The 25,657-nt window shown below is 42.3% G+C and overlaps 2 protein-coding genes across 2 annotated transcripts; one reads left to right on the forward strand and one right to left on the reverse strand.

The window, feature by feature from the left end:
* The first annotated feature begins 3,216 nt into the window (after positions 1–3,216).
* On the forward strand, positions 3,217–4,945 carry LOC124044478 (granzyme G-like). Its single transcript, XM_046364106.1, has 4 exons — positions 3,217–3,293; positions 3,423–3,567; positions 4,144–4,363; positions 4,914–4,945. Exons 1-4 carry the CDS (start codon positions 3,217–3,219, stop codon positions 4,943–4,945), a joined length of 474 nt encoding a protein of 157 aa, XP_046220062.1.
* A 2,258-nt stretch (positions 4,946–7,203) lies between these two features.
* Positions 7,204–25,097, reverse strand: LOC124044280 (interferon-induced GTP-binding protein Mx-like). The gene is given in 15 exon segments (XM_046363925.1): positions 7,204–7,426; positions 8,651–8,872; positions 9,641–9,859; positions 10,404–10,480; positions 13,516–13,674; positions 13,856–13,988; positions 15,948–16,070; positions 16,185–16,263; positions 16,713–16,911; positions 16,998–17,136; positions 17,781–17,871; positions 17,873–17,930; positions 23,699–23,833; positions 24,381–24,562; positions 24,888–25,097. Coding segments are annotated over 13 exon segments (1,815 nt in total). The 5' UTR covers position 24,562; positions 24,888–25,097; the 3' UTR covers positions 7,204–7,426.
* Between the last annotated feature and the right edge of the window lie 560 nt (positions 25,098–25,657).

A 25,657-nucleotide genomic window follows, 5' to 3' on the forward strand; every position in this document is an offset into this window, starting at 1 on the left:
CAGAGACCAGAAAGAGAGAACCCAGAGAGAGAGAACCCAGGGAGAGAGAACCCAAAGAGAGAGACCAGAGAGAGAGAGAGAGAGAGCAGAGAGCAGAGAGAGATACCAGCGATAGAGAGAGACATCAGGAGAGACCAGAGAGAGAGAGAGAGAGAGCAGAGAGAGTGAGAGACCGGAGAGAGATACCAGAGATATGGAGAGACATCAGAAGGAGAGACCAGAGAGAGACCAGAGAGAGAGAGAGACCAGAGAGAGACATTAGAAGGAGAGACCAGAGAGAGACATCAGAAGGAGAGAGACCAGAGAGAGACATTAGAAGGAGAGACCAGAGAGAGACATCAGAAGGAGAGACCAGAGAGAGACCAGAGAGAGAGAGAGACCAGAGAGAGACATCAGAAGGAGAGACCAGAGAGAGACCAGAGAGAGAGAGAGACCAGAGAGAGACATCAGAAGGAGAGACCAGAGAGAGACATCAGAAGGAGAGACCAGAGAGAGACCAGAGAGAGAGAGAGACCAGAGAGAGACATCAGAAGGAGAAACCAGAGAGAGACATCAGAAGGAGAGACCAGAGAGAGACATTAGGAGAGACCAGAGAGAGACATCAGAAGGAGAGACCAGAGAGAGACCAGAGAGAGAGAGAGACCAGAGAGAGACATCAGAAGGAGAGACCAGAGAGAGACCAGAGAGAGAGAGAGACCAGAGAGAGACATCAGAAGGAGAGACCAGAGAGAGACCAGAGAGAGAGAGAGAGAGAGAGAGACCAGAGAGAGACATCAAAGGAGAGACCAGAGAGAGACATCAGAAGGAGAGACCAGAGAGAGACATCAGAAAGAGAAACCAGAGAGAGACCAGAGAGAGAGAGAGACCAGAGAGAGACATCAAAGGAGAGACCAGAGAGAGACCAGAGAGAGACATCAAAGGAGAGACCAGAGAGAGACATCAGAAGGAGGGACCAGAGAGAGACATCAGAAGGAGAGACCAGAGACCATACCTTAGTACAGAGGTCTACATCTAGAGAAGGACTATAGAAGGCTTTTGTGAAGGGCCACATTCCTTTGTTGTCCCCCCCTTTTTGTACTTCCTGTTTACATACAGAGGGAGCTTAGCTCAAAAACTGTTGTCCAAACCAGTTGCTCGACCTCTTTGCCCAAGCTGTACATGTTTATTGATGTTATCCCTAGTTTTCCTGTTGTTTATTTTTCACTACACAACATATTCACACAAGTATTATATAGTAGTGGTCACATATAATTACACCGAAACAAAAGTAGTTGAAAAAAAGCTTTTCCAGGTTTTCCAATTGTTGTTTACTGATTTCACTTCTCTATTTCAACAACAGGTGGAGACATTGACCACAGAGCACCACGCAACCTGTATGGTCGACCACACTGTCTCTCATTAACACCACCAGCTGAAGAGAGTTCACTTCCAAACTGTCTTCCACATGCACTTGTCCATTCCCTTTGTGATTATTCTGAAGAAGGCCATTGAAGGCCGAAATATCAATATTTTAAACTTATCTAATAATATTACATATTTTTTAATGGTGAGATATAATATATATATATATAAATATATATATATATATATAAACATATATATAATAACGTCACCCGCAGGGCTGCTTGGGTTTTTTTCTGCTCAGTTTCACGTCTTCGCTGCTTTGAGCATTTTGTAACTGGATTTGCTGACTTGTGTCTGTCACCAACTGTCACCGATTGTCACAGACTGTCACAGACTCACCTACTGTCACCTACTGTCACCGACTGTCACCGACTGTCACCGATTGTCACCGACTGTCACCGACTGTCACCGACTGTCACCAACTGTCTTTCCGCACTGCGTATCCTAAAAACATCTCCGGTTCGGTTGTCTCGATTCACAATGTGAATAGCAGTGTACCAGTCGACACACACACACACACACACACACACACACACACACACACACACACACACACACACACACACACACACACACACACACACACACACACACACACACACACACACACACACACACACACACACACACACACACACACACACACACACACACACACACACACACACACACATGAGAAGACGTAATGGATAGCTTCCAGTGCAGCGGGTGGAAAACATAATCCGTTTTGCATTAGTGCTCCCTGGATAGGTGCCAGTCCTCCAGGAGAACAAAGGAATGAGAGAAGAAGTTAATAAACATTTGATAGATAAATCAACCTCTCCCTCTCTCCGTCACTGAGCCTCAGCCACCCTGTCAGCACAGAGGAGGACCTTTCCTCGGGCCGTATGGCCACAGACAGACAGAGCATCACGGGTGTTGTGTACGACTGTGCGACATTAGGTTATACTTTGGGAGCCAAGTTTCTCAGTTAGCTTATTACTAGCTTGTTATCGTTGCACAAATTAACTCTAGCATAACCTTTTTGGGATAGGGGGCAGCATTTTCACATTTGGATGAGTAGGGTGCACAGAGTGAACTGCCTCCTACTCTGTCCCAGATGCTAATATAAGAATATTATTAGTAGCATTGGGTAGAAAACACTCTGAAGTTTCTAAAACTGTCTGTGAGTATAACAAAACTCATATGGCAGACAAAAACCTGAGAAAAAATCCAACCAGGAAGTGGGACATCTGAGGTTTGTAGTTATTCAAAGCTTGGCCTACTGAATACATATTGAGATATGGATGAGGATGCACTTCCTAGGGCTTCCACTAGATGTCAACGGTCTTTAAAAACTGGTTTGAGGATTCTACTTTAAAGGAGGGGCTCATAAGATCTCTTTGAGTCAGTGGTCTGGCAGAGAGCCTTGGTCTCATGACGCGCTCCCGACAGAGTTACCTCTCGTTTCAGTGCTTTTCTGAAGACAAAGGAATTCTCCGTTTGGACAGACAGCCAGACTGCAACACAGCCAGACAGACAGACAGCAACACACACACACATATTAGCATCCTAGCTCCTATTGTGTCCCTCCGCCCACTTCACTTCGCTTCATTGAATAATGCTCTGCTGTTCCATCGCCCCCGAATGAAAAGCCCTATACATATTGACCAACTACAGTTTGGTATTTATAATGTTCTTGTTCCTGTTGAGGTCCTGACAGGGACTTGAATGATATGAGTGGCCTTCTAAAGAGACATATGGATGATGTACTTTGTTTTAAAAGGTGCTTTTTGGTATGAATCATCTGAGGCCTCTTACAACCTACTTAAAATGTGTGATATTTCCACTCCATCTCACCTGCTCATCCGGGAGGACTTTGTCCTGACTTCAGCATACTGCTTAAGGAAGTGAGTTTTTCTTTGTCGTAGACAACAAATGAATCCAGATGCAGTTTGTTTTGTTGCAACTTGTTAGGCCACTTGAGGAATTCTTCTATTTCATTCTATGTCTTGCGACCCGTTTTGATGATCTGTTAGTGCTTATCCTTTAACGGTGGTGCTTGGAGCCGACGACTTAAAGAAGTGGAAGAAGAGTTGTCAGAAGATTCAGGTGTCCCATTACCATCGGCATCCATTACATGAGAATGCAACGCAGATCAGTTATGACGTCATGCTACTGAAGGTAATCTACATGAGAATGCAACGCAGATCAGTTATGACGTCATGCTACTGAAGGTAATCTACATGAGAATGCAATGCAGATCAGTTATGAGGTCATGCTACTGAAGGTAATCTACATCAGATCAGTTATGACGTCATGCTACTGAAGGTAATCTACATCAGATCAGTTATGACGTCATGCTACTGAAGGTAATCTACATGAGAATGCAACGCAGATCAGTTATGACGTCATGCTACTGAAGGTAATCTACATGAGAATGCAACGCAGATCAGTTATGACGTCATGCTACTGAAGGTAATCTTCAAGACACCTCTAATGTCTCCTTTCTACAGTATATAGTACTTATTTCGTATGAACTTTAATTGAATGAAGGGCCTTATAAGAAATTCATTCAATTGATACTGATTATTGATACTGATTATTGATACTGATTATTGATACTGATTATTGATACTGATTATCTTCACTGATATGAATATTTATAGAGTTTTATTCAAGGTTTATTCTGAGTTATACAAATAGAATATAATATAATAATTTAATCTAATTTTTTATTTTTTTTATTTCCTCTTATAGTTAAGGACCACAGCTCGTCTAACCGAGTATGTGAAGGTCATTGGACTCCCAAAGGAGGATGAACATCTCCCAGAATCCCCCAAATGCTCCGTAGCTGGTTGGGGCAAGACTACCTGGAACAACAACCAGGGTTCTGGCGTTTTGATGGAAGTGGCGGTGGAGGATGACTCTGAATGCAAGAAGGTGTGGCAGAAATACTTTGATAAAAAAAACAAATTATGTGACATTAACATGAAAATGAAGTGTTCTCATTTAAACCTGTATATTAATTTGTTTTAATATTAGGCCGGTATCTGATAGTACAAAATTAAATAAGAAAAAAATTATAATGAATAATCATAAATATCCATAATATGAAATAATAACATGACTACACAGATACAGGATCATAAATAAAACAAATTCGGTGAAAATAATGATTAGATTAATTTGAAGAAACAACAAGAACAACCTACGGAAAGGAAAGTTTGATCCAGCATTAACATGGAGAACAAAACCTCATCCAAATCCTCTGCCCTTTCACACAATCTCCTCTATTACATAGAGTAGGATACACAACTAAGACTCAACTCATTCACTCAATTAAACTCTGCTCCTCCACCGCACTTACTCAACTCAACCACCAGAGGGCAACACAACCACATTGCATTTCTATACTACCATACTTGTGGGAGTGTGTATAGTGGGTGCGTGCACCACTCACACAGGATGGCTAATCTTGAATGTTTGAAGTGTACATGAGTGTTTGAAGTGTACCTTTGTCCTCAAAGGCTATATTTGTTCTATCAGAGTGGCTGGCTAGTGACAGAGCCACCATAACACAGATTATTAGGAACACGGGGAGACGTTTATCTGCTTCCCAAATGGCATCCTTTTTCCTATACAGAGATTCATTATATACTGGCCGTGGCAATGTTCTGGAATGATATGGTTATAATGGAGCTGATAGTGACAACAAACCCCACATTCCATGTGACAACATTCTTATCAAAACATCATGATATGTAAATAATGTTACCTAAAGAAAATCAAGTTAAAAAAGTGTTTTTTGCAGCAAAATGACAGTTAAATTTGCATGTTCTGTAAAACTAAAATATAAAATGTTTCCTTAAATTAAAGTACAGCTTTTTTCCAAAGTACAATCCACATGGGTACTAAAAAGCTGATTTACTATCATTTGATTGTAGTACCATTTAGATTTAAGTTTAAATCTAACTGCCTGTAGCTTGGACCTTCAAGGATATGCATATTATTGATACCATTTGAAAGGAAACATTTTTGAAGTTTGTGGAAATGTGAAATTAATGTAATAGAATATAACACATTAGATCTGGTAAAAGATAATACAAACAAAAAACAATTTTTTCGAATTATACTTTTTTTTCATCATCTCAGAAAGGCCATAACATGATATGAGTCTAGGCGCAATTTAGATTTGCGCCACCAGATGGCAGCAGTATGTGTGCAAATGTTCAAGTATGTATGTATAGAGAACATACAAAAATGATATGGTAATAAAAAAAATATTGTTTACAGACTACAAGGAACATCATAAATGCCGTTTCCCACCTGGAAAAAAGGAACACCTATGAAAAAAGGAACACCTATGAAAAAAGGAACACCTATGAAAAAAGGAACACCTATGAAAAAAGGAACACCTATGAAAAAAGGAACACCTATGAAAAAAGGAACACCTATGAAAAAAGGAACACCTATGTGAGGATGCTGTTCATTGACTACAGCGTTCAACACCATAGTGACACAAAGCTCATTATTAAGCTAAGGACTCTGGGACTAAACCCCTCCCTCTCCATCTTGGATCCTGGACTTCCTGACGGGCCTCCCCCGGGTGGTAAGGGTACTGGGATTAAACCCCTCCCTCTCCATCTTGGATCCTGGACTTCCTGACGGGCCTCCCCCAGGTGGTAAGGGTACTGGGACTAAACCCCTCCCTCTCCATCTTGGATTCTGGACTTCCTGACGGGCCTCCCCCGGGTGGTAAGGGTACTGGGATTAAACCCCTCCCTCTCCATCTTGGATTCTGGACTTCCTGATGGGCCTCCCCCAGGTGGTAAGGGTACTGGGATTAAACCCCTCCCTCTCCATCTTGGATTCTGGACTTCCTGATGGGCCTCCCCCAGGTGGTAAGGGTACTGGGACTAAACCCCTCCCTCTCCATCTTGGATTCTGGACTTCCTGATGGGCCGTCCCCAGGTGGTAAGGGTACTGGGACTAAACCCCTCCCTCTCCATCTTGGATCCTGGACTTCCTGAAGGGCCTCCCCCAGGTGGTAAGGGTACTGGGACTAAACCCCTCCCTCTCCATCTTGGATTCTGGACTTCCTGACGGGCCTCCCCCAGGTGGTAAGGGTACTGGGATTAAACCCCTCCCTCTCCATCTTGGATTCTGGACTTCCTGATGGGCCTCCCCCAGGTGGTAAGGGTACTGGGACTAAACCCCTCCCCCTCCATCTTGGATTCTGGACTTCCTGATGGGCCGTCCCCAGGTGGTAAGGGTACTGGGACTAAACCCCTCCCTCTCCATCTTGGATTCTGGACTTCCTGATGGGCCGTCCCCAGGTGGTAAGGGTACTGGGACTAAAACCCTCCCTCTCCATCTTGGATTCTGGACTTCCTGACGGGCCGTCCCCAGGTGGTAAGGGTACTGGGACGTCCCCAGGTGGTAAGGGTACTGGGACTAAACCCCTCCCTCTCCATCTTGGATTCTGGACTTCCTGACGGGCCGTCCCCAGGTGGTAAGGGTACTGGGACTAAACCCCTCCCTCTCCATCTTGGATTCTGGACTTCCTGACGGGCCGTCCCCAGGTGGTAAGGGTAGGTAACACAACCGCCACGCTGATCCTCAACACGTTTTTTTTTTAAACAGGCATCAAGTTATTATAATGCCATTATACAATTATTCTCAACATTGATCTGCTCTGACCAATCAGAAAATGGATACAACCTTCATTTCATTTGTCACTTCATATAAATGTTATCAACCATCTTCACATATTTCCTCAGTAAATTTTGAGATGAAAATATAATAACACAATGCAGATATGTGATGATACAACTGTCAAATCATTTTATTTTAAACACATTTTTGATCAAATGTAGAGATGCCCAACATTTAAAATGTCCTGTATGCTGATCAAATGATAAATGTAGGTATAATTATTGCAGGCTTTGTTGGCTCCATCTCAGAATTTCTGCATTGACAAATTGTCAATCATAGTCTACTAATCTTGTCATTTGCCAGTCAAAGACGATCCGCTTGGTCCCTGTTGGGGAATAATCAGAATTAGTTGGTAACATAGGTAAGATGTTTTATATTCATCATATGTGTGTAAGTTACTTCTCATCAGAATGTGTTTGTATAATACTGTGGCTGGGTTGCAGTATCTGTCTCTGTCAAGACTAAGTTGCTTGGGCCGGAGAGAGGGGAGAGGTCAAGCGTGTATCTCTTGGCTCCACAATGTCTGTGTGCCAGTCAATGTGTCTCTGTGATCTTGTCAAGATGGGATGGATTTAATATATGCCTGTTGATATGGAGGATTTGTTTATGGTTCTGAGTTTGACAAAATACATAGTTTAGGAGACAAAGCTGAACGATAAATTATGCCGATGCTGTCTGGCTATGTGTGTCTTTGCTATAAAGGATCTCAGTTGCAATGTGAAAGGGACTCTCAGATAATTCATTGATAGACACTGAATTGATCTGACAGTCACAGGGTTGTGATGGATCTCATATAATTAAAAATGGACTTTGTGATAACTAACTCTGACTTGTGTGTGGTTTGCTCTCATGATTTGGTAAATACATGAAATTTCCACGACTTGTCATTGGCCAGTCAAAGACGATCCGCTTGTCATTGGCCAGTCAAAGACGATCCGCTTGTCATTGGCCAGTCCAAGACAATCCGCTTGTCATTGGCCAGTCCAAGACGATCCGCTTGTCATTGGCCAGTCCAAGACGATCCGCTTGTCATTGGCCAATCAAAGACGATCCGCTTGTCATTGGCCAGTCCAAGTTGATCCGCTTGTCATTGGCCAGTCAAAGACGATCCGCTTGTCATTGGCCAGTCCAAGGTGATCCGCTTGTCATTGGCCAGTCCAAGGTGATCTGCTTGTCATTGGCCAGTCCAAGGTGATCCGCTTGTCATTGGCCAGTCCAAGGTGATCCGCTTGTCATTGGCCAGTCCAAGGTGATCCGCTTGTCATTGGCCAGTCCAAGGTGATCCGCTTGGTCCCACAACCTTTTACATTTCCGTCCGACCTCTGGTTTCTCCTGTAGGATTTCACTGGGGTCGTCTGTATAGCATCTCACTGATCTTAGCCGTTCTTACACATTTGTTGAATACAAATATACAAAATCCATCTTATTTCACTCCTTATTTAAAATAAATAGCATTTAGCCGAAAGTGACCGTTCCAACAATCTGGTTATACTTCTATAAATCGGTTTCATTTTCAAGATCTCTGAATATTCTAACTGACATCACCTACTCAGAAGCTGCTGATTTTCTCATTGGCCAGTATAAGGCGATCCGCTTGGGCCTGCAACTTTGCACGATACTGTCCGATCTCTGAATCCTCCTGTAGGATGTTATCAGTGTCGTCTCTGTGTAGCAGATCCAGCATTTCACTGCACACAATCTTGGCTGACTGCTTCAGGATGAAGTAACAGATCATCATGGGCACCTGGTCAGCCAGTCTTTGCACCACAATCTGCGAGAGAGGTGAGGTGGGATGGAGAGTGAGGGCTAGAAGTGATGAGATGGCCACAAGGCAACCAAAAGATTACCAAATGACACCAAAGACACAGTAAGGTGAACATATAGACTTCAGAGTTTGATAGGTCTGCAAAATGCAATATACCATAATGCAACCCTGCCACAACAATGTATTTTGGAAACAATTGTCTTAAAGTATTAATTAGAGATCTCATTGATGATGTCATGGGTTCATTGTACAGGCTGGAGCAGAGCTATATAAAGTAAACATATATTATTATTAAATATTTGTCATGGGCCAGGCTAGAAATGTAAAGTAAACTTGTTTGGGGCCACTTAGAAATGTCCTTGTTTTTGACATTTTTTGTCCATTAAAATAACATCAAGTTGATCAGAAACACAGTGTAGACATTGTTAATGTTGTAAATGACTATTGTAGCTGGAAATATCTAGAGGCCCATTATCAGCAACCATCACTCCTGTGTTCCAATGGCACGTTCTGTTAGCTAATCAAAGTTTATCATTTTAAAAGGATAATTGATCATTAGAAAACCCTTTTGCAATAATCTTAGCACAGCTGAAAACTGTTGTCCTGATTAAAGAAGCAATAAAACCGGCCTTCTTTAGATTAGTTGAGTGTGTGAGTTTGTCGATAAGCAAGCTACATAACATGACAGTTTTATGTTAGCTGCAGGTTTAGTAAATTAGATTTTATTTCTGGAACATTCTATACATACTGCACAGTAGATGTGTTGCATTGTACCTCATAGTATGCCTTGAGCAGCCCAGGGTACTTGCTCCTGGTGTCTTGCTCTTTGTCTTCTGCTATTTCCCCCTCCTCTAGAATATGTGTTTCCGCCTCCAGCATAACTTTGTTGAAGATTTCATCCTGTGTGTAGACCTGCATCTCCATCTCAAACTGCTCCACGATCCTCTCCTTCACTATGTTTGACTGCTTTTCCTGGATTGTTTCAATGTTTTTCTGAGTTCAAACAAAGATGAAGATTCCATGAAGACATAAAGAATCTTGGATGCAGGGAGGCAGTGAAATATTGTTACTGTTTCAGAACAAAGTTCAGTTCGACATGATCTAAGTGTCTGTTGATGTTTTCTTTTGAACAGTTCAAGCTACAATCCAACATGGGACAACATGTCAATTGTAATTCTCCATAAACATATATTGTGATTTTTAAGTGCTGCTTTGCCTCAAGTTTCTCTCTCTTCTTGCTAGTGCCACTAACTAAGAATTTAATTTCAGCCTAAAATCACAACGTAGAGAATTGTACAGTGCCTTGAGAAAGTATTCGGCCCCCTTGAACTTTGCGACCTTTTGCCACATTTCAGGCTTCAAACATAAAGATATAGAACTGTATTTTTTTGTGAAGAATCAACAACAAGTGGGACACAATCATGAAGTGGAACGACATTTATTGGAAATGTCAAACTTTTTTAACAAATCAAAAATTGAAAAATTGGGCTGTATGATTTTCATGTCAGAGCACTTAACAGTTTACAATTGTCATTACCTTTGAGACCAGATGAAGATAAGGATAATTCTTAAAGCTCTCTCTGGACAAATGATCAAATTGCTTTTGCACCATGTCTGAAAAACCAAAACAAATGTTAAAAGAGACAAATTTGGTAAAGAGACAAATGTATTTTAAAAGATGTTTAGAGACAAATGTATTTGATGTTTAGAGACAAAGTAGTTGTTAAGACAAATGTATTTGGTAAAGAGATGTTTAGAGACAAATGTATTTGGTAAAGAGATGTTAAAAGAGACAAATGTATTTGGCAAATATATTCCACAAAATGTTTTTATTTAAAGGGATAGTTCAGCCAAATTACAAGTCAATAGTCCCTAAAATTATAATTTGTTTGTGCTTCGTGTCCAAACAATCATTGAGTAACTCCATTGAGCTACACAATCAATTTGAGATACACTAGGATCATTTGGACATGAAGAGTGAAAAATGGAAACAGGTAAATTAAACCAAAGCATGGATTGATGTCACACCTTGTCCATAGACTGCTTCCAGGGTAAGGAAACCAATATGTCATTTTGTCATTTGAGTGAACAATCCCTTCAACATGTCCTATTTAGTCAATTAAAGTTCAAATGTCAGGGTCAGTAGCAAAAGGGACACAATGAAACAGTTCCAGGGTTCAGTAGTTCTAAACTCTAAACCCAACAATGAAGTATTATAAAAAACAACATCAAGTAGGACAAAAACACTAGAGAAACAAGAACACAAGTAAGTATATATAGGGACAGTTCCAGGGTCAGTAGTTATATACAGGGACAGTTCCAGGGTCAGTAGCTATACATACAGTTCCAGGGACAGTTCCAGGGTCAGTAGTTATATATGGACAGTTCCAGGGTGACAGTTCCAGGGTCAGTAGTTATATACAGGGACAGTTCCAGGGGACAGTAGCTATATACAGGGACAGTTCCAGGGTCAGTAGTTATATATAGTGACAGGGTCAGTTACAGGGACAGTTCCAGGGTCAGGGTCAGTAGCTATATACAGGGACAGTTCCAGGGTCAGTAGTTAGGGACAGTTCCAGGGTCAGGACAGTTCCAGGGTCAGTAGTACAGGGACAGTTCCAGGGTCAGTTCCAGGGTCAGTAGCTATATACATGGACAGTTCCAGGGTCAGTTCTAGGGACAGTAGCTATATACATGGACAGTTCCAGGGTCAGTAACTATATACATGGACAGTTCCAGGGTCAGTTCTAGGGACAGTAGCCATATACATGGACAGTTCCAGGGTCAGTAGCTATATACATGGACAGTTCCAAGGTCAGTTCCAGGGACAGTAGCTATATACATGGACAGTTCCAGGGTCAGTTCCAGGGACAGTAGCTATATACATGGGCAGTTCCAGGGTCAGTTCCAGGGACAGTAGCTATATACAGGGACAGTTCCAGGGTCAGTAGCTATATACAGTGACAGTTCCTGGGTCAGTAGCTATATACAGGGACAGTTCCAGGGTCAGTAGATATATATAGTGACAGTTCCTGGGTCAGTAGCTATATACAGGGACAGTTCCAGGGTCAGTAACTATATACATGGACAGTTCCAGGGTCAGTTCTAGGGACAGTAGCTATATACATGGACAGTTCCAGGGTCAGTAGCTATATACATGGACAGTTCCAAGGTCAGTTCCAGGGACAGTAGCTATATACATGGACAGTTCCAGGGTCAGTTCCAGGGACAGTTCCAGGGCTATGACAGTTCCAGGGTCATAGGGACAGTTCCAGGGTCAGTTCCAGGGACAGTAGCTATATACAGGGACAGTTCCAGGGTCAGTAGCTATATACAGGGTCAGTTCCAGGGTCAGTTACAGGGACAGTAGCTATATACATGGACAGTTCCAGGGTCAGTTCCAGGGTCAGTAGCTATATACAGGGACAGTTCCAGGGGACAGTTCCAGGGTCAGTAGCTATTTCCAGGGTCAGTACCAGGGTCAGTAGCTATATACAGGGACAGTTCCTGGGTCAGTTCCAGGGTCAGTAGCTATATACAGGGACAGTTCCAGGGTCAGTAGCTATATACAGGGACAGTTCCAGGGTCAGTTCCAGGGTCAGTAGCTATATACAGGGACAGTTCCAGGGTCAGTTCCAGGGACAGTAGCTATATACAGGGACAGTTCCAGGGTCAGTAGCTATATACAGGGACAGTTCCAGGGTCAGTAGCTATATACAGGGACAGTTCCAGGGTCAGTAGCTATATACAGGGACAGTTCCAGGGTCAGTAGTTATATACAGGGACAGTTCCAGGGTCAGTAGTTATATACAGGGACAGTTCCAGGGTCAGTAGCTATATACAGGGATAGACAGTTCCAGGGGTCAGGGTAGTTATAGACAGGGACAGTTCCAGGGGGTACAGGGACAGTTCCAGGGTTATATACAGGGACACAGGGGAGAGTTTCCAGGGTCAGTAGTTATATACAGGGACAGTTCCAGGGTCAGTAGTTATATGGACAGTTCCAGGGTCAGTAGTTATATACAGGGACAGTTCCAGGATCAGTAGTTATATACAGGGACAGTTCCAGGGTCAGTAGTTATAGACATGGACAGTTCCAGGGTGAGTTCCAGTACCTTATGTACAATGTGAATGGATACTGAATTGGTATAGTTAGATCCACTTCAGCCCTGATGATGTGGTTGGGGGGGTGGGATTCACCAATACCTGCTTTCTTGTGTGTTAATGCTTAATATAATAGGCATGTTTGTCTTGTCAGAAGTACCATAGAGGCCCATGAATGATGTTCAATAAAGGGGCTTTTGGAAAAACACATCGACCCTCGAGCTGTAACGTGTACGCTAATAAACAGGAAGCAAGTACAGGGGGTGAATTTAATTAATAAACAAACATGAAACAAAACAAGACACATGAGTAGAATACAGACATGAAACACAGGAACAGAAACAATAACGCCTGAGGAAAAAACGAAAAGGAGTGACAGATATAGGGGAGGTAATCAGGAAGGTGATGGAGTCCAGGTGAGTTTCATGAGGCGCAGGTGTGCGTAACGATGGTGACAGGTGTGCGTAATAATGAATAAACTGGTGACAACAAGTGCCAGAGGGGGAGAGATGGAGTAGACATGACCACGGGTTTCGGTCACTTACCTCTGATCTTCTGTAGTGTCGTCATGGCTGGTGTCTTAAGTTCAGCCACTAGTTTCTGAACAACACGTTTAAATACCCTGTAGTTACTGAAACCTGACAGCTCACTTCCCCTGTGCTCCTGATCATATTCATCCACCACTTGTTGCACTACTTTGTGGTCTAAATTCAGGAAAACAATGTTAATCATTTATTGGAGATTATAATCACTGTTGTATGACATAACTATTAGTAGTGTAATAATTATATCAGTAAATATTAGGGATATTTAGAAACATAAATATTTATTGGTTATACAAGGTATTATGATGAGCAATACCTGGGCTATTCAAATTGTACCTACAGTTTGATTTGTCATATTCCAAACATTTCATCCACTCTGTAAATTCCTTTCGCATGAGCTCAAATAGATTCTCCTCAACGATAATATCCCCTTTGGACAGTTGGGTAATCTGCTCATTGAAATCTGTTATGACCTGAAGAAGGAAACATAATAATGAAACCTGTTAAAATGTTTCATATTTAGTCCTTTTAGATGACTGTTTAATAAAATGTCTCCACAAGAACCATCCAACATTACGTCTTCTACAGATATTAAAACTTCTTACGGCTGCGATCCCGTTAACGGGATCGATATGACAACAGCCAGTGAAAGTGCAGGGTACCAAATTCAAAACAACAGAAATCCCATAATTAAAATTCCTCAAACATACCAGTATTTCACACCAATTTAAAGATACACTTCTTGTTAATCCCACCACAGTGTCCGATTTCAAATAGGCTTTACAGAAATGCACCACAAATGATTATGTTTGGTGAGTGCCTATTCACAGAAAAACACAGCCATTTTTTCAGCCAAAGAGAGGAGTCACAAAAAGCAGAAATGGAGATAAATTAATCACTAACCTTTGATGATCTTCATCAGATGACACTCATAGGACTTCATGTTATACAATATGTATGTTTTGTTCGATAAAGTTCATATTTATATCAAAAAATCTCAGTATACATTGGCACGTTGTGTTCAGAAGTTCCAAAAACATCCAGTGATTTTGCAGAGAGCCACATCAATTTACAGAAAAACTTATCATAAATGTTGATGAAAATACAAGAATTATACATGGACCTTTCTCCTTAATGCTGTGTCAGATTTTTAAAAAACTTTTCCAAAAATGCAAACCATGCAATAATCTGAGTACAGCGCTCAGTGCCCAAACAAGCCATACAGATATTCGCCATGTTGTGGAGTCAACAGAAGTCAGAAATAGCATTATAAATATTCACTTACCTTTGATGATCTTCATCAGAATGCACTCCCAGAAATCCCAGTTCCACAATAAATGTTTGTTTTGTTCGATAATGTCCATTATTTATGTCAAAATATCTCCTTTTGTTAGCGCGTTTGGCAAACAAATCAAAATTCATGACCCGCGTTCACTAAGAGCAGACAAAAAGTCAAAAAGGTCAGTAGAAATATGTCAAACGATGTATAGAATCAATCTTTAGGATGTTTTTAACATATATTTTCAATAATGTTCCAACCGGAGAATTCCTTTCTCAGTCTCGCTATCACGTGAACATGCGAGACTGATCTCGTGGCTCTCCAGCAGACCTCTGACCCATTCCACTCTCATTCGACCCCCACCTCACAGTAGAAGCATCAAACACGGTTCTAAAGACTGTTGACATCTAGTGGAAGCCTTAGAGCAACATGACCAATATCCCACTGTATCTTCAATAGGGAATGAGTTGAAAAGCGTCAAACCTCAGATTTCCCACATCCTGGTTAGATTTCATCTCAGGTTTTTGCCTGCCACATGAGTTCTGTTATACTCACAGACATCATTCAAACAGTTTTCAAAACTTCAGAGTGTTATATATTCAAATATACTAATCATATGTATATCTTAGCTTCTGGAACTGAGTAGCAGGGAGTTTACTCTGGGCACCTTATTCATCCAAGCTACTCAATACTGCCCCCAGACAAAAGACGTTTAAACAAGAACTATCTTACAGTGGCTTGTCCAAGTGTTTTTGTAAAATCAGCTGTCAAAGTAAAGTATTGTTTAACCTGGTGACAAACATAGTCAGGGGAAATTAAGGAAGGAGAGTGGAGGAAGTGGAAGTAGAGAACATTTAAATGCTGTTTTATTTATTTCCTGGACAGTATGTTTACTCTTACACCTGTGTTGCAAATCTGACCAATCCAAATGGCAGAGGATGTGCAACAGAGCTGATGCCTTTACACCAGGTACCATTGCCAAAATTCTCTATAGGACATTCTACTGACAATTTACCAAACCATGACAATAACACACCTGGACTACTGTGCAACAGTATGGCTTCCAACCCTACATCATACATTTTTAAGGAAATGTTGTACAAAAGAAGAAGTTTACGAAGCTGAAAGACGGAAAGGTGAAAGATGCACCTACCTGAATGAGGTACTTCCTCTTCTCTTCAGGTTCAAGGGGAGGCCCGTCCTCTAATTTACTCAACGAATGCTTTACCTCCCCCAGCTGCTCCTTTATCTTCTCTGACATCTGGGGCAGATATGTCTGACCAGGAGCAAACATACAAGTTAACTATTAATAGGTACCAGACCACATGTTTTCCAGTGTGCACTGGGTGTAAGGGGAACAGATAACCATAGGGTATGTGGTTGGACTAACCTTGATCTGTTTGAACAGGGCATTGGTGAGCTTTTTGGCTAGGCACTTGGTGGTTGCCTTCTCCTCACGCACGAGGGATCTATACATTGTAAGGGAGAGAAATATAACAAACACAGTATTTCATCCCAACAATTGGCCATAACCTGGTATGGTATAACCTTTGGCCTACAATGGTCACGCCCCCACAGATATCTAATTAACATAATACAAAAACCATCAATATCCTTCTGTTTAAGCTAAGCTAACATATGGATTTTTTTTATTATAATTATACCAAGGATAATTTAGCCATTTTAATTTTGAATGTTAAAAAGTACAATATGCAGAAATGTAAGAGAAGGGAGGGGAGGGACTCATAAGGAAAGACCATTAATAAATACTATATGGAACTACTCTCAAAGGATGTGAAAGAAAAAATAATCATAAAATCCTGAAATCCACAGTTTGGGGCCCTGAACATTTTCAGATGTAAAGCCATCAAAAACAAAGATGCAAGTTTACTTAACACATGGCAAGAACACATTTTACCTGAAGTGCTCGTGATTTCGGAAGAATTCCAACTCCTCCTCAATCGCATGGGTTATTGACATGTTTTCATCAATTTGCTTTTGACCACGACATTTCACAATGACATAGCCCATGCCGAGAAAGATGACTCTATTGTGGACAATTTCCAACACATTCTTCTCTGCTCCCGGGTCTATCAGGTCTGGCTTTGTCAGAATGGCTTGAAGACAAATTAAAAGGATTATGATAACTTTACCAATACCAAAATCGTATAAAATAATACATCCGTATATACAATTTCTTTACCCAGAGTTCTTGTGCCTTCAGGATCCACTTGTTGTGCCATTTTCAGAGCCTCTGTTGTTGCTATGTCAACATTACATGGTACCACCGCCAAAATAATGGTTCTCTTATTCTTTATGAATTTCAAAATGAGATTATTGATCTATCAAAAAAAGGAAGAAGAATGTGACAAAGCAGTCAGGATTCAAGCATTTGAACCAGTTATGTGATTAATCCACGAGAGGGTATCAGACCCTTGTTACCGGGATATTGCCCTGTGTGGGGCACTTGGTAGGGCAGGAGATTAGAACCAAGTAGAGGGAGTGAAGGTTTAATAACTGACGGACATGAAACGGAACAGGAATCACGTCTGGACAGGAACACATAACAAACACAATGCGGACACAGGGAACACAACCAAGGAACAGACAGATATACAGGGCGTAATAAACAAAGTGAAGGAGTCCAGGTTGAGTTCAATGAGCGCAGCTGCGCGTAATGTTGGTAACATGTTTGTATGATGACGGGTAGCCTGGCGCCAGGGAGGGAGAGCGGGCGTGACAGCACTCTGTTCTTCATGATTCTGACGCTCAACCTTCCTCAACGTCAACACATTCAAAGTGCCTTTCACCAGAATCAACCATCATAGCTACATGTACCTTGCTAGCAATTATGGTATAAAGTCTGTACACGTGTCTAAAACAATTCATCCTTTGTGAATCACGAGATGAGAACCAAGAGTCATGAGATAACCAAACAACGTACTGGACCAAGTCCAAAAGCTATACACTCTAACGACAGACTTACTTGGACTCCAATGTCTTCTGGTTGTCCTTTCACAGCCACCCTGGTGATCCCTGGTAAGTCAATCAGACTGAGGTCACACACCGTGGAGGATCTTTAGAGTGATCAGGGCTTCACATATCCCCACTCCCTTTCCAGCTAACGCGTTCTGAGCTGTTAAATCAATGGGAAAATATTCATGAGTTTGTTTGTTTGTTTGTCTTATACCCAGATAGAACTAATCTTATTATAATATATATTCTGTAGTACTCTATGGTAAATGCCATACAATCTTTTCCACAATAAATTATTATGGATTTGTCAATGGAGGTTGGTGCCGTTTAAGATTAGGGACAATAATGTATTTTTTATGAGCATGCCCTTATTTCTATTACTCTTACAGCGTATGACTGTCATTCATATTCAAATCAAATCAAATCGAATTTTATTTGTCACATACACATGGTTAGCAGATGTTAATGCGAGTGTAGCGAAATGCTTGTGCTTCTAGTTCCGACAATGCAGTAATAACCAACAAGTAATCTAACTAACAATTCCAAAACTACTATCTTATACACAGTGTAAGGGGATAAAGAATATGTACATAAGGATATATGAATGAGTGATGGTACAGAGCAGCATACAGTAGATGGTATCGAGTACAGTATATACATATGAGATGAGTATGTAGACAAAGTAAGCAAAGTGGCATAGTTAAAGTGGCTAGTGATACATGTATTACATAAGGATGCAGTCGATGATATAGAGTACAGTATATACGTATGCATATGAGATGAATAATGTAGGGTAAGTAACATTATATAAGGTAGCATTGTTTAAAGTGGCTAGTGATATATTTACATAATTTCCCATCAATTCCCATTATTAAAGTGGCTGGAGTTGGGTCAGTGTCAATGACAGTGTGTTGGCAGCAGCCACTCAATGTTAGTGGTGGCTGTTTAACAGTCTGATGGCCTTGAGATAGAAGCTGTTTTTCAGTCTCTCGGTCCCAGCTTTGATGCACCTGTACTGACCTCGCCTTCTGGATGATAGCGGGGTGAATAGGCAGTGGCTCGGGTGGTTGATGTCCTTGATGATCTTTATGGCCTTCCTGTAACATCGGGTGGTGTAGGTGTCCTGGAGGGCAGGTAGTTTGCCCCCGGTGATGGGTTGTGCAGACCTCACTACCCTCTGGAGAGCCTTACGGTTGAGGGCGGAGCAGTTGCCGTACCAGGCGGTGATACAGCCTGCCAGGATGCTCTCGATTGTGCATCTGTAGAAGTTTGTGAGTGCTTTTGGTGACAAGCCAAATTTCTTCAGCCTCCTGAGGTTGAACAGGCGCTGCTGCGCCTTCTTCACGACGCTGTCAGTGTGAGTGGACCAATTCAGTTTGTCTGTGATGTGTATGCCGAGGAACTTAAAACTTGCTACCCTCTCCACTACTGTTCCATCGATGTGGATAAGGGGGTGTTCCCTCTGCTGTTTCCTGAAGTCCACAATCATCTCCTGAGTTTTGTTGACGTTGAGTGTGAGGTTATTTTCCTGACACCACACTCCGAGGGCCCTCACCTCCTCCCTGTAGGCCGTCTCGTCGTTGTTGGTAATCAAGCCTACCACTGTTGTGTCGTCCGCAAACTTGATGATTGAGTTGGAGGCGTGCGTGGCCACGCAGTCGTGGGTGAACAGGGAGTACAGGAGAGGGCTCAGAACGCACCCTTGTGGGGACCCCGTGTTGAGGATCAGTGGGGAGGAGATGTTGTTGCCTACCCTCACCACCTGGGGGCGGCCCGTCAGGAAGTCCAGTACCCAGTTGCACAGGGTGGGGTCGAGACCCGGGGTCTCGAGCTTGATGACGAGCTTGGAGGGTACTATGGTGTTGGTCCATTCACCCAGTTCAGTGTAACAGTGATAGGTTTAGGTTACTGTCATTCATATTCACCCAGGTCAATTTAACAGTGACAGGTTTAGGTTACTGTCATTCATATTCACCCAGTTCAATGTAACAGTGACAGGTTTAAACGTGTTAACCCTCGCAAGGCTGCAGGCCCAGACGGCATCCCCAGCCGCGCCCTCCGAGCATGCGCAGACCAGCTGGCCGGTGTGTTTACGGACATATTCAATCAATCCCTATACCAGTCTGCTGTTCCCACATGCTTCAAGAGGGCCACCATTGTTCCTGTTCCCAAGAAAGCTAAGGTAACTGAGCTAAACGACTACCGCCCCGTAGCACTCACTTCCGTCATCATGAAGTGCTTTGAGAGACTAGTCAAGGACCATATCACCTCCACCCTACCTGACACCCTAGACCCACTCCAATTTGCTTACCGCCCAAATAGGTCCACAGACGATGCAATCTCAACCACACTGCACACTGCCCTAACCCACCTGGACAAGAGGAATACCTATGTGAGAATGCTGTTCATCGACTACAGCTCGGCATTCAACACCATAGTACCCTCCAAGCTCGTCATCAAGCTCGAGACCCTGGGTCTCGACCCCGCCCTGTGCAACTGGGTACTGGACTTCCTGACGGGCCGCCCCCAGGTGGTGAGGGTAGGCAACAACATCTCCTCCCCGCTGATCCTCAACACGGGGCCCCACAAGGGTGCGTTCTGAGCCCTCTCCTGTACTCCCTGTTCACCCACGACTGCGTGGCCACGCACGCCTCCAACTCAATCATCAAGTTTGCGGACGACACAACAGTGCTAGGCTTGATTACCAACAACGACGAGACGGCCTACAGGGAGGAGGTGAGGGCCCTTGGAGTGTGGTGTCAGGAAAATAACCTCACACTCAACGTCAACAAAACTAAGGAGATGATTGTGGACTTCAGGAAACAGCAGAGGGAACACCCCCTATCCACATCGATGGAACAGTAGTGGAGAGGGTAGCTAGTTTTAAGTTCCTCGGCATACACATCACAGACAAACTGAATTGGTCCACTCACACTGACAGCGTCGTGAAGAAGGCGCAGCAGCGCCTATTCAACCTCAGGAGGCTGAAGAAATTCGGCTTGTCACCAAAAGCACTCACAAACTTCTACAGATGCACAATCGAGAGCATCCTGGCGGGCTGTATCACCGCCTGGTACGGCAACTGCTCCGCCCTCAACCGTAAGGCTCTCCAGAGGGTAGTGAGGACTGCACAACGCATCACCGGGGGCAAACTACCTGCCCTCCAGGACACCTACACCACCCGTTGTTACAGGAAGGCCATAAAGATCATCAAGGACATCAACCACCCGAACCACTGCCTGTTCACCCCGCTATCATCCAGAAGGCGAGGTCATTACAGGTGCATCAAAGCTGGGACCGAGAGACTGAAAAACAGCTTCTATCTCAAGGCCATCAGACTGTTAAATAGCCACCACTAACATTGAGTGGCTGCTGCCAACACACTGTCATTGACACTGACCCAACTCCAGCCATTTTAATAATGGGAATTGATGGGAAATGATGTAAATATATCACTAGCCACTTTAAACAATGCTACCTTATATAATGTTACTTACCCTACATTATTCATCTCATATACATATGTATATACTGTACTCTACAACATCGACTGCATCCTTATGTAACACATGTATCACTAGCCACTTTAACTATGCCACTTTGTTTACTTTGTCTACATACTCATCTCATATGTATATACTGTACTCGATACCATCTACTGTATGCTGCTCTGTACCATCACTCATTCATATATCCTTATGTACATGTTCCTTATCCCCTTACACTGTGTATAAGACAGTAGTTTTGGAATTGTTAGTTAGATTACTTGTTGGTTATCACTGCATTGTCGGAACTAGAAGCACAAGCATTTCGCTACACTCGCATTAACATCTGCTAACCATGTGTATGTGACAAATAAAATTTGATTTGATTTGATTTGTTTAGGTTACTGTCATTCATATTCCATTCACCCAGCTCATTGTAACTCTGATAGGTTTAGGCTACTACATGATACTACAACCTAGCCTATGAATCAATGCAGAATTTTTAGTAATCAAGGTGACAGACACTGACACATCCAATACATTCAATTAGTCTGTTGCAAACAAGAGTTTCTATTGGACAAATTCAGGTATGTTTATCCCTGTTGTGTTCCGTTTGCTACCAAAAAGTATGATGTTTTAGATCATTGTATATATAATTCCTCCTCCCATCTACGTGCTCCCCTCCTCTCACGTTTTCCCTTGTGGACTTCAGTGCTGTGACGGCTGTCTGTGACCAGACGAAAAAAACAATTTCCAAGCCAAACTTTCAAATCAGCGCTACACACAGCCGACATCTTTGTCACCATATTATACCATTATAGTCAACATAGCTACTAGAGCTAACACGTTAGTAAACCTGCTACAATCATGCAGTACAGTGTTCAGTCAGCAGCAAGCTGTTTAGCAGTTACAACCGGCGGGCACCAGTGGCTAACAATTTATAAAACCTAAAAACTTACCTTCTGTAGCTCAGTTGGTAGAGCATGGCGCTTGTAATGCCAGGGTAGTGGGTTCGATTCCCGGGACCACCCATACGTAGAATGTATGCACACATGACTGTAAGTCGCTTTGGATAAAAGTGTCTGCTAAATGGCATATATTATATATTATAAGAGTTTCTTTGTTGGATAGTCATACCCAGCTAGCTAACATCAGCTAGCTAGCATCCCTCTCTGTTTGAGCCTGGTGTCTGCTAAACTAGCTAGCTAACTTCACTAGCTCAGTAACTGAAAGTGTCCTTAATTTTTTTTTTTAAATGTTTTTTCAAAACTGTTCCTCTTGTCTTTCTCTCTATTTGGGTAAGCTTCTCACCAAATGTCATGTATTGCAGTGCTAGCTAGCTGTAGCTTATGCTTTCAGTAATAGATTCGTTCTCTGATCCTTTGACTGGGTGGCCAACATCTCAGTTCATATTTCAAGAGCTCTGATAGGTTGGAGGACGTCCTCCAGACATGGTCATTCTTTCTGTGTAAGTCTATGGAAGGCAGGGAGAAGCACGAGCCTCCAAGATTTTGTATTGAAGTCAATATAACCGGAAGAAGATGGAAACTAGCTGTCGTCTGGCTACACCATGGATCCACCCTACAGAGTGCTGTTGAGGCTAATGTAGGGTTTCATTGCAAAACAGTGTGTATTATTCATTTATTTGGTTATGTAAATATTTTAAGTATAACTTTATTAAAAATATATATTTACGAAAATATATTTTTACATTTTGTTTTATTCACTGAGGAGGATTGGTCCTCCCCTTCCTCCTCTGAGCAGCCTCCACTGGTTAATGTACAGTATCGAATAATATGTCTGTGTGTGTGTGTGTGTGTGTGTGTGTGTGTGTGTGTGTGTGTGTGTGTGTGTGTGTGTGTGTGTGTGTGTGTGTGTGTGTGTGTGTGTGTGTGTGTGTGTGTGTGTGTGTGTGTGTGTGCGTGTGTGTGTGTGTCTGTGCGTATGTGTCTGTGTGTGTGTCTGTGCGTATGTGTCTGTGTGTGTGCGTGTGTCTGTGTGTGTCTGCGTGTGTCTGTGTGTGTCTGTGTGTGTCTGTGCGTATGTGTCTGTGCGTGTGTCTGTGCGTCTGTGTGTCTGTCTGTGTGTGTGTGTGTGTCTGTGTGTGTGTGTGTGTGTGTGTGTGTGTGTGTGTGTGTGTGTGTGTGTGTGTGTGTGTGTGTGTGTGTGTGTGTGTGTGTGTGTGTGTGTGTGTGTGTGTGTGTGTGTGTGTGTGTGTCTGTGTGTGTGTGTGTGTCTGTGTGTGTCTGTGCGTCTGTGCGTCTGTGCGTCTGTGCGTCTGTGCGTCTGTCTGTCTGTGTGTGTGTGTGTGTGTGTGTGTGTGTGTGTGTGTGTGTGTGTGTGTGTGTGTGTGTGTGTGTGTGTGTGTGTGTGTGTGTGTGTGTGTGTGTGTGTGTGTGTGTGTGTGTGTGTGTGTGTGTGTGTGTGTTCGTTCCCATCTCACCTTGTTCAACTTGTCTCACGACTTCTGAAGGTTCGTCAAACTCAAAGACTTTCCCTCCGTATGAGATGACAGCCTCCCATTTCACTGTCCTGTCGTTACAGAGTTTAAGTAGCAGTGGGCACCTGGTGACAATACCTGGAAACAAGGAAGTACCAATGACAGATCATTATACTGTATTACAGAACAATCAATACAATACAATATGACAGTACAGTCAACAATGGACCGGGACATGAATTTCATGATAAATATATAACTTCTGCAGGCTACAGACAACAAGGTTGCTCTAATGTTCAGAAAGCATGTCAGAGATTTACAGTGTCTGAATAAATGGTAGGAAAACTCATGTACAGTTAACATTTTTAATAAAGTTTTGCTGTGGTCATCTAGAACGGTTCTAAACATGTCCGTGTCTCTGTGGTCCCATTGTACTGTCTGTTTCCTGACCTCGTCTATGGACAAGGACAGTGTGAAAACCTGCTTCAGGGTTGTTTACCGAGCCACTGGCATCAATCGACAACTTCAGCATCTTCAAACCAAAAATGAGTCAATGCCCAAATCATGTCTAAGTTACACAACCACTTTCAGAGACTTTGGGTGATTTAGGAATGACATTTAAAATGCTAATATTTATTTTTTTGTTTTTTTTGTTGTATGTTCAGAAAACAATACAGAATCTCACCAGTCCCTCTGGGCAGCGCCACCCCAGATAGGGTCTCAAGCACAGAGCTCTTTCCTGAACTCTGGTCTCCCACCACAGCAATGGTTGGCAGAGGCAGCTCCTTATCTATCCCTATGGATCTCATGTAGTCTATTAAGTCTATGAAGGGCCGGACCTTCTCCGCCAGCTGGTCCTGGAACATACTGAGGGTATGTGAGGGGTACAAAACAATACCATTCTTAATTGTTAGTTTGTTGATAGACATGAATGGCTAAATTCATTATTTTACACAGTTTTTCTAGATAGTAGTTAACTATCATTTGAACAACACGGGATGAGAAAATGTAACCCCCCCCAAAAAAAAGATATACTGCACCATGTGTAACAACATTTCACACAATTTACTGTGTAAATAATCACCATCAACATAAAATTGAGAATATTAGGATCATAGTATTGTGGTAGAGTGTAGTACTGAGTAGTACTGCAAGGGTGCAATAACAAGTGGAAAATGAATTCATGTCCCACCTCGGTCCATCATCACAGACATGTCTCTCTTCCTCTGAAATAAAAGAGAATGAAAGCTAAAGCATTTTGTTTGAAAATACAGAATAACACCAATGCATTTTGTATTTTGAACTAAAGTTATTATAATCTAAATCATAACATAACATAAATATAACATAAGAGGAGATACAGTCTCACATGCCCAGTTCGGAACCTTACAATTTGCCAACTGTAAAACACTGGGTATACCAAACATTAAGAACACCTTCCTGAATGATATACAGAATTATACACTGCTCTCTCACAATTTGCCAACTGTAAAACACTGGGTATACCAAACATTAAGAACACCTTCCTGAATGATATACAGAATTATACACTGCTCTCTCACAATTTGCCAACTGTAAAACATTGGGTATACCAAACATTAAGAACACCTTCCTGATGTTGAGTTGCTAGGTGAGAATCTAGTAAAAATGAAAGAGTAGGGCAGTAACTGAATAAGTAAAATCCTTATATGATTTTAAACATTAGACTAGACTATTAGATTAGAATGTATTTATCCCCTAGGTCAATGTCTATCGGAGCATAACTTGGTACACTATATATGCCTGTACAAAGGTTTGTGGACACCCCTTCAAATTTGTGGATTCAGCTATTTCAGCCCCACCCGTTGCTGACAGGGTTATAACTTTCAACGTGCACACCGCCATGCAATCTCCATAGACAAACATTGGCAGACGAATGGCCTTACTGAAGTGCTCAGTGACTTCAACGTGCACACCGCCATG

The sequence above is a fragment of the Oncorhynchus gorbuscha genome, linkage group LG09 (assembly GCF_021184085.1).
Source record: "Oncorhynchus gorbuscha isolate QuinsamMale2020 ecotype Even-year linkage group LG09, OgorEven_v1.0, whole genome shotgun sequence".
Taxonomy (NCBI): domain Eukaryota; kingdom Metazoa; phylum Chordata; class Actinopteri; order Salmoniformes; family Salmonidae; genus Oncorhynchus; species Oncorhynchus gorbuscha.

What these genes read in the sequence shown, in the direction of transcription:
- LOC124044478 (XM_046364106.1), top strand. Translation starts at nt 3,217, where the DNA reads ATGTGTGATATTTCCACTCCATCTCACCTGCTCATCCGGGAGGACTTT. An exon ending in TCAGCATACTGCTTAAGGAA is followed by an intron (nt 3,294 to 3,422) that starts GTGAGTTTTTCT and finishes ATGATCTGTTAG; the next exon opens with TGCTTATCCTTTAACGGTGG. An exon ending in ATGACGTCATGCTACTGAAG is followed by an intron (nt 3,568 to 4,143) that starts GTAATCTACATG and finishes TTCCTCTTATAG; the next exon opens with TTAAGGACCACAGCTCGTCT.